Source organism: Gadus morhua, chromosome 23 (assembly GCF_902167405.1).
Source record: "Gadus morhua chromosome 23, gadMor3.0, whole genome shotgun sequence".
NCBI lineage: Eukaryota > Metazoa > Chordata > Actinopteri > Gadiformes > Gadidae > Gadus > Gadus morhua.
Window position 1 is genome coordinate 791,784 of NC_044070.1, and position 10,000 is coordinate 801,783.

The window sequence follows — 10,000 nt, forward strand, 5'->3', positions numbered from 1 at the left end:
GGCGCAGAGCGATTGTAGAGTGGCAGGATGCCCGATCTTATTAGCCAGATAAATAATGAGGAGGAGGAGGAGGAGGAGCAGGAGGAGCAGCAGGAGGATGAGGAGGAGGAGCAGGGGGAGCAGCAGGGGGATGAGGAGGAGCAGGGGGAAGAGGAGAAGCAGGAGCAGGAGGAGCAAGAGGATCTTATTAGCCAGATAAAAATGATGGAGGAGCAGGAGAGAGGAGAGGACAAGAAGAAAGGGCAGAAAATTAGAAAAGAGAAGAGAACAACCGAGAAGAAAGAGGGGAAGAAAATAGGAGAAGAGGAGAGAGGATAATGGTTCCCATAGTGAGAACTCATTTCATTATCTCCTCTAGAGATTTAGCGAGCTCTGGATCACCTGCAGTCCGAGCCTGGTCCACACCTAATGCGTCACTTATGTGTTGTCTGGTCTGCACTTAAATTCAAAGCTACATCCCAGTTTGTTTACACTATTTTTCAAACACTCTTGCATATTTAATGCTTATTCTCTCTTATCAGTCATGATAAATTTGGTGTATCCTCTCTGAATAAGAAAATTGTTTCTGGGTAGCCAAACAACAAGACCTTACTTTGTAGGATGGATGTCTTATTAATAAATATGTTCTGCATTGTAGAAATGCTTCCAAACCTTGAATATCATAACACAAGCTGGATTGGTTTGACACAGGGAGCGAAAACGTTTGGAAGAATTTGAACCAATGGAATTGAATGGCCAATCAATTGATTAGGGTATACCCTGCTCATTGGCCAGTGCCTGACATGGACTGTAGGCTATCCACAAAAAAGGCCAGATAAAAGCAAAGATGAGAATAAGAGAAGAAAAGAGGAGAGAATAACAGTATATAGTGTAGAGAACACAGATATACTGTTGATAATACTGACAGTTTATCATAGGTCCTAGAGAAAGCGGAGCCTAGATACCTCTATTATTAACAACTACAGACCAATATCAAATCTGCCCTTCATAAGTAAAATCATTGAGAAAGTTGTCCTCCAGCAACTTAATCACTTCCTGGCATCAACTGGTTGCTATGACACCTTCCAATCAGGATTTCGACCCCTGCACAGCACTGAGACCGCCCTCATTAAAGTTGTAAACGACATCCGTCTTAACACAGACTCTGGCAAAACCTCAATACTAATGCTGCTAGACCTCAGTGCTGCATTCGACACTGTAGACCATACAATACTTTTGGACAGGTTAGAAAACTGGGTGGGGCTTTCAGGCACAGTCTTAAATTGGTTCAGATCCTACCTACAAAATAGGAACTACTTTGTTTCCATCGGCGACTTTGTATCAGAATCAACCAACGTGATGTGTGGAGTCCCACAAGGTTCGATCTTAGGACCCTCTTTATTCAACATCTACATGCTCCCACTAGGGCAAATCATGCATAATAAAAATATTGACCATCATTGCTATGCTGATGACACGCAAATCTATGTATCGCTATCACCAAATGACTATCGGCCCATAGATATGCTGTGCCAGTGCATTGAGCAAGTGAAAGACTGGATGTGCCGAAATTTCCTTCAGCTAAATGAGGATAAAACAGAGATAATTGTATTTGGTGCTAAAACGGAAAGGCTTAAAGTAACCCAACACCTTCACTCTCTGTCCCTGAAAACCTCAATCAAAGCCAGAAACCTAGGGGTTATCATGGATTCTGATTTACATTTCGAAAGTCACATCAAATCAGTTACAAAATCTGCATATTATCACCTTAAAAATGTAGCAAGACTTAGAGGGCTCATGTCCACCGAAGACTTACAAAAACTTGTACATGCCTTTATCACTAGTAAGCTTGATTACTGCAATGGTCTCCTTACAGGTCTCCCAAAACAAACTCTAAGGAAGCTTCAGCTTGTTCAGAATGCTGCTGCTAGAGTTTTAACAAAGACCAAAAAATTTGAACATATTACACCAATTCTTAAATCGTTACATTGGCTTCCTGTAGGTCAGAGAATTGATTTTAAAATCATGTTGCTAACCTATAAATCCCTACATGGTTTAGGCCCAAAATATTTAACTGATATGCTTCCACTACATAAGCCTTCTAGAACACTAAGATCTTCTGAGACCAATCTGTTAATTATCCCCAGAGTAAACACGAAACATGGGAAAGCAGGATTTAGTTACTATGCCACAAATAGCTGGAATAAACTCCCTGAGGATTTAAGACTTGCCCCAACTCTGAGCACCTTCAAAACAAGATTGAAGACTTTTATGTTTGCTTTAGCTTTCTGCTCCTGAGTTTGTATTTGTATAAGGGTTAGAGTCCTGAGTTTTGTTTGTATTTGTATAAGGGTTAGAGTCCTGAGTTTGTTTGTATTTGTATAAGGGTTAGAGTCCTGAGTTTAGTTTGTATTTGTATAAGGGTTAGAGTCTTGAGTTTGTAGAATAAGGCCTTTGGTCAGGGTTAGAGTCCTAGAATATTGTAATAGCATGTCATCCAAGTGATTTGTTCATCTTTGCTAGTTTGTCAATGTTGATACGAGTACCTTTATTTTACTAAAATGCCTTTTTAACTTTCCCTTTATTTTCTATTTTTACCAGAAAAATACATGATCTGATACCAGAGAGAAAGGTTGCTGGGCTAGAGTCCTAGGATATTGTCCTTTAGGTCGGGTTGTAGTCCCGACTTGGGTTCCAGAGAGTCTGTTGATCTGATCTTAAATAACTTTCAATTTAATTTTCTCACTTTCTTAAATACATTGCACTTTCAATTTTACTTACTAAAAAGCCTTTTTAACTTTCTATTTTACTCATTTCTTTGCATATGTTTTCTTTTACTTATCTATTTTTTTATTTTATTGTATAACAATGTTTATATGTGAAGCACTTTGAGTCTGCCTTGTGTATGAAAAGTGCTATATAAATAAAGTTGCCTTGCCTTGCCTTGCCTAGAGAGGAAGGGTGGACAATGTGTCAGTTGGTCATTTGATTTAGCATTAAGATATGGAAACAGCTACCATATCTAAACATACAACCATTTTAATCAATGAATTATTAGACAAAATTATGCTGAACAATGACATGGAATGTCGACCAAATGAACTGTTTCACCTTCCCCGCAGATTGATGATGAAACAATCCAATAGAAATAGAAGAGACGTGAAAACAGAGAGAAAATAACAATAGTGCAGGTTGGATTCGTTTGGATGGATTTCCTGCATCTCTCCAGCAACAGAAAACCAGGAGAAGGAGCTTTGATGGAACACTGAACTGGATGGTACGATTCCATTAGAAACCACCACTGGGAAGCATTTTTAAATCAATGGAGGGCTGCCATACTGGGTAAAAGCATTGGCCTGCTGTTACAAAAATGCAGAGGTGGAAAATTGCAGGTTGATGTAATCCACCCTGCTATTTTGGGCCAACCACCTGATTCGCTAAAATTAGGTACATAAATGGGCGTGAAATCAGACGGTCACTGCATTGGATGCTGCAAAAACCTGGAGGGATTTTTCTTTCTTACTTTCTGAACCAGTGACTTTCCATCCCTGAAAACATGGCAACAGCATTGCGCATTAATATATTGTCCTAATGAACATATTTTGGAGGTGATTGCAGATAAACACATCATCATGGATTTGTTTTAAAGTCGAGTCTTTGGAAGCAAATCCCATCAATGTTTAGAATTTTAAAAGCCCCTGCATTTTGTATATGTAAAAACCATTGATTTCATTACATTTAACTATTATACTTCCTAAACCAAGAACATCTCAATATATACATTTTGAATTCACCTCTTTGAAATTCAAACATTGCATTTCAAGTTGAACCATTTCAAAATATGCTTTCAATGTCCACTAGTTCACATAAAAAAATCAAGTTGCAGATAATCAAAATACAATATTTATTTCTCATATTCAGGTGGTCAAAATACGGTCCAGAAATTTAAAGTCATAAAAATTCAAACTAAAGTAGCAGTTAGGAAAGGCCTAAGCTAACTAGAGAATTAAAGCATTAAAAATGATGGCTGACATGGAATGAAAGGCTCTGGTGATGAATGAATGCCTTTTATTGTCACTATACATAGTACTAAGAGTTTAAAACCATCTCCTTCCCAGGGCACTTAAGTAGTCCGGTTGAAGTCAATTATGTCTGTTCAAACTCTGACCTCAATAAGCAGGGGCTTAGGGGTCCAAAACCAACACAGCAGCTATGATGATAGCTGTCCGTTTGACTATATTCGGTCTCGATGCTTAGGCCTGTCCCAACTGCTACTTCAGTTTGAATTTTAATGGCTTGAAAGTTTCGGTCGGTATTTTGAACACTTGAATATGAGTAAAGAATATCATATTTTTGAATATCTGTAACTTGGATCTTTGTGTCTGAATAAGTTTTTACATTTTTATTTTTATTTTAAATCGTCTTTTTGAAATGGTGAATTTGAAATGCCATAATTGAAGAGGTGAATTCAAGACAAATAAAATCAGACAACCTTGTTTTCAAAGTAGAAAATTCCAATGCAATAAATTAAATTGTGTTAACATTTCGCTATACAAAATTCAATAGCATAAAGAATTGAATATAATCATCATGACCATGATGATTATATTAAATAATATATATATATATATATATATATATATATCGTGTATATACATGTGGGGGGTTCTATTGATTCCGAACCTGATTGTTAGCATAGCGTTGGAGATAATGTTTGTGATAAATTGTCTTTCGAAATAAAAACTGCACTTCTCTCAAAGGGACATTTCTTTAAAAGCACACCTGAAAAACTAACCTCACTATTACATTTTTGAACAAAAGTCCTTTTGACTTGAAATCAATGGACTGACTTTCTTTGGAATTCAAAGTAAAGTCTAATGCTTTGACTTTTTGAAATTTCTAAGCTGTGAACCGAAGTATAAACCAAGCTTCCAGCTTCCTCCTATATCTAGAGATCTTATTCAGCAGGACTGGGGGGTAAGGGTTGAGGCTCGGGGTTAGGCAGTAGTTGGGGTTAAGGTGTGAGGCTCCGGGTTAGGCAGTAGTGGGGGGAGAAGGTGTGAGGCTCTGGGTTAGGAAGTAGTGGGGGGTTCAAGTATGAGGCTCGGAGTTAGGCAGTAGTGGGGGGTTAAGGTGTGAGGCTCGGGATTAGGCAGTAGTGGGGGTTAAGGTGTTAGGCTCAGGGTTAGGCAGTAGTCAGGGTTATAGGTGTGAGGCTCAGGGTTCGGCAGTAGTGGGGGCTAAGGTGTGAGGCTCGGGGTTAAACAGTAGTGGGGGGGTAAGGTGTGAGGTTCAGGGTTAGGCAGTAGTGGGGGCTAAGGTGTGAGGCTCAGGGTTAAACAGTAGTGGGGGGTAAGGTGTGAGGTTCAGGGTTAGGCAGTAGTGGGGGTTAAGATGTTTGGGGCGGCAGTAGCTCAGGAGGTAGAGCGGGTTGGCTGGTAACCTGAAGGTTGTTGGTTAAATCCCTGGCTCCTCCTAGCTCAGTGTCGAGGTTTCCTTGAGCAAGGCACCTAACCCTGACTGTTAGCTCCTGACGAGCTGGCTGTCACCTTGCATGGTTTACTCCGCCGTCGGTGTGTGAATGTGTGCTTGAATGGTGAATGTGAGGCAATATTGTAAAGCGCTTTGGGTGGCCAATGGTTAGAAAAGCGCTATATAAATGCAGTCCATTTACATTTATGTCAGACTCTGGGTTAGTCAGTAGTGGGGGTAAGTTAGTAAGCTCAGGGTTCAGCAGTAGTGGGGTGTAAGTAAGGTCATTAAGGTGATCAGGGTTAGTTACTTTAATACTGATGCTTACCCTCATGCCTTCAAATCTGGACAGAGCTCTGAGAGGCCTCAGGGCCCGCAGGGTTCGTAAGGATTTGATGGCAGCAAAGTCTGAGTAGCCCAGTGTGTTAGCTACCAGACTGACCAAGGAAACCTAGAGAGAGAGAGAGAGAGAGAGAGAGAGAGAGAGAGAGAGAGAGAGAGAGAGAGAGAGAGAGAGAGAGAGAGGGACACCAAGAGTGTTATTTGGTATGCTATCTGAGGCTAGGCCTGGTGTTATGTGTTAGCGTTGCACCGGGCCAAGGCAGTCTGTGTGTTGAGAGGGAAAAGGTGTTAGCTAGCTTTTCCAGGAGACCACTTGTAGCCTGGACTGTATTAGGTATGGAAGAGGAGGCTCCACCAGGTTGTGTCTGTGGTCAAAACATTTGTGTTAGTTACTGCGAGTTTAACACAACTACTCTTTACTGCTAAAGAGTAAAGTATCAAACACGATAACTAATATACAATCCTTAATACACACAAATAACCATATACATATGAATTCAAAGGGTCGGTCCTGATCTTCGAGCTACTCAAGTAACCTAAGGAGAAAAAGGAAAGTCCATCATCCACTAAAGGAAGCACTGAACACAAACGTTTTGGAGACTGTACAGTTTTACCTACAGGAAGTAAATCAACAGCATTATCAATTAGAAAGAGTCTTGCTGTGGAGGAGAAAACCTGAATTATATGCCAGCAGGGTCTTACCCTGATACCAGCGAAGCGGGACATGGCGCGGAGGGGGCGGAGGGCCCGCAGGGTCATGAGAACCCGCATGGAGAAGATGTTGTCCAGACCAAGGGCCGGAGCCAGCTGGCCTATCACTGAGGTCTACAGGGACCAGGCAAGTCTGGGTCAGAGACCCCCTGCTGAGACCCCTCAGAACGAGCTGAGCAGTCGGCATGTTCAAAAGAAGACTGAAAGCGCTCTTTTGCAGACAAACGTGGTCCTCCAACATTGGAGAGAAAGAAGGGAAAGAGAGAGAGATAAAGAGAGAGTAGAAGAGGAATAGAGAGATGAAAAAGAGAGAGATCATTGAGAGAGTAGCAGAGGGAGAGAGAGAGAGAGATGATAGAGGGAGTAGGAGTAGAGGGAAAGAGAGAGATGAGGGAGAGAGATTAGAGAAAGAAGAAAGAGTTAGAGAGAGAGAAATGAGAGAGAGAGAGTTAAGGGAGAGAGACAGAGAGATAAAGAGAGGTATGGGAGGGAGAGAGAGATGAGAGAGAGATGATAGGGAGAGAGAGAGAGATCAAAGAGAGTAGCAGAGGGAGACAGAGAGATAGAGGGAGAGCGATAGAGATAGATGCTGATACAGCACGTCAATTTCCAGTGAATATATTGCGTGTTTTTTGTGCGTGTACTAGGTCTGTATTCGTGTATAAATTTGTATGTTGAGATTGAGGTTGAAAAGGCACTGCTTGCCAAAGGCTCTTAGAGCGTCGCTCTCTCTTTGTCTCTCACTCCTTGGGCCCTATCTTGCATCCGGCGCAATTGACTTTCTACACTGCGCAATTTACTTTTTTGCAAACTAGTGTCGTTGCTAGTTTGCAACTGGCGCAGAGTGTTCTTTTCCCTCCACCGCCACACGCTTGTAAATTAGGGAATGACATTGCGCCTCAAGAGGCGGGTCGGCGGAAGGAGGAGGTGTGTTCTGGCGCAAACGTTCCCTGGTGCTATTTTGCAGGTTCAGAAAACAATTGCGCCACAAACCAGGAAATACCTGGTTTAAAGTCAGCGGCGCGTTGTTCAGATGCTATTTTAAGGGCGCATGCATAATGTTGCTTGTGCACCTTGCGAATACACTTTGCTTCTCTCATCTACATTCTTGGTAAATTATTTGGGAAAGAACAGCTGATACAGCGGTAATAAATTGTACTTTTAAATCAATACATCTGCAAACACCGTACAGCAAACACATATTTTCTTGACACAGCCATCGTGTACAAGCCCATAACTTTTAGGATTGATGAGTATTTGATCGTGAGAAAACATTGTTTTACCGCGAGTGAGTGTTAAAAAGAATGAATGAAGGCGGGCACGTGTGTGCATTTGTAAAGTAATTAATGAAAGTGGGCGTGCGTGTATGCGTTCATCTGTTTAAACACACGCAAACTAAACACGTAACGCATGATACAGTCCATGGCAATGTATATTAACGGGCGGATCCATGCATATTAGGAACACAATTCGATAACGATAATGCATACAATACTGGTAAGAAACGATGTTTGTTAATGTATTGCGTATCATTAAATAGAACCACAGTTACCGCATATCATATATGTGTTTAGTTTTCTTTGCCGACATTTTTTGAGGAATCAGTGTTTCTGAAGTTGTGGAAGAAAACGCTATTCCATGTGCGAATTAGGCCATATTATTTGGCCATAAACTGAGCCGCTTGAAGTTTGAAATTCATGTGGTCATGCACCTGTCTCATCGGAGACTGCAAACGCACTGTCAAGATATCAACTCGTCAGATTCAAATGCGCTCATGCCTCTTAAAGGGGATGGAGATGGCACTCTCATTGGTTTATTGCACATTACGCCCAAACCACACCTACGGGTAATTAGGCTACTTAAGACCAGCCATTCTTAGATTTGCGCCGGGCGCAAGAGTCATTTATGCGCCGGTAAAATAGCAACGTCGCCATAGAACTGCCCACAAAGCTACTTGCACTTGACGCTTCTCACTTGCGTTTCAGACAGTTAAAATAGGGCCCAAAGTCTCTCTCTCTCTCTCTGTCTGCCTCTCTCGACCCCCCTTTCCCCCGAAGCCGATCAGGGATTGTTACGCTTTGTCTTGAAGGTAACAACTGGGTAGCAGACGTTTAAATAGATCAGATCTGTTCTTTATCTCTGTACATGTCTATCTGTCTGTGCCTTTTCTTCAATGTCTGAGGACTGGGTGAGATCATAGCGACCAATAGTCGCATGTGCTTCCCCAATGCGTTGACCAATCAGATCGTAGAGGAGAACCTGAATGGTCAACATTTTCTACAGGAGGAAGTGAAGAAGGAAAATGAAAAAAGGCTTCTCTTAAGGCTGAGGCTGAGACTCACGTCCACGATGAGGAAGTCCAGCCAGCACCAGTAGTTGGTGAAGTATTTCTTGAAGCCGTAGGCAATCCACTTCAGCAGCATCTCCAGGATGAAGATGTAGGTAAAGATCTTGTCAGCGTACTCCAGGATCACCTTGATCACTTTCCTCTGCTCGATGTAGATGTCCTCAAAGGCCTGAGGGGCGCGAGAAGGGACTTAAGGTCACAGTACAGGACAAGAAGACAATAAGACAATAAGGCAAGACAACAATAAGACAAGACGACAATACGACAATTCGACAATAAGACAATACGACAATACGACAATAAGACAATATGAGGATAGACAAAAGACGAAAGGATGTGGACATTTTCAGCTCCGCCCAAACATGCCACATCTCTATGATAGGAGTACTAGAATGCAAAATGTAAACTTAAACTTTTCAGACTTTCTGACAGTTCTATATTATGCAAAATATTCTTTCTATATATGCCTTGCTATTGTTATTACTCATTATTGAGTGTCAGTGGAGTTAGAGGTGAATCATGGTCTCCCCCCTCGATTAATAAAGTCTGATCTTCATTTTAGTCAGTAACAGAGACTTCTAGCACACAATGAGGCTCTGGTGTGCTCTCTCATCATGTGGTTTAATGAGGATCGTGACGCTGCTCACTGAACAGCACAACCAAAATGGCTTCAAGTTTCAAGGCTGTATCGCTGACAGGAAACATTTCACACATTCAACATTAGAATAGAATAACAAGTCACATGCTGTTGGCTACTGGTCATGAGAGAATCCACTGACACCAAGACTAAGAGCACAGAGTACATAGAGCCCAGCGAGCACATTGATGAGGAGGAAAAAGGTGTCAATGTTAAACATGTATAAATGTCATGAGAGTAAAAACACAGAATCAATTGAAATGAAACCAAGATTTGTGCAAATCTTTGGTAAAAGCTTGAATAATTAATCATTTTTATTACATATAATTTCCTCATTTTCATTTTCACAATCAAATTGCTTTATTTGTCACTGTTTCCGTTTTAACTTGTACTTTTAACAGTACCTGAAGTACTGTATTTGTATGATTTTTGCTCATAAAAGAAAATGCCACTATGCTTATTACAATTTTAAACATTTAATGGTGTCGATTTTCTGAGTGACAGCTCTAATT

At 41.1% G+C, this 10,000-nt stretch overlaps 1 protein-coding gene across 1 annotated transcript in view; it reads right to left on the bottom strand.

Moving 5' to 3' along the window:
• LOC115537029 (sodium channel protein type 4 subunit alpha) overlaps window positions 1–10,000 on the bottom strand; it is a 297,785-nt gene that overhangs the window by 97,919 nt on the left and 189,866 nt on the right. Inside the window, exons 25-26 of the mRNA XM_030348626.1 lie at window positions 8,847–9,020; window positions 5,780–5,902 (exon numbers count right to left, since the gene is read on the bottom strand). Of these exons, the coding sequence (XP_030204486.1) occupies window positions 5,780–5,902; window positions 8,847–9,020 (297 nt within the window). The remainder of the gene's footprint in view (window positions 1–5,779; window positions 5,903–8,846; window positions 9,021–10,000) is intronic.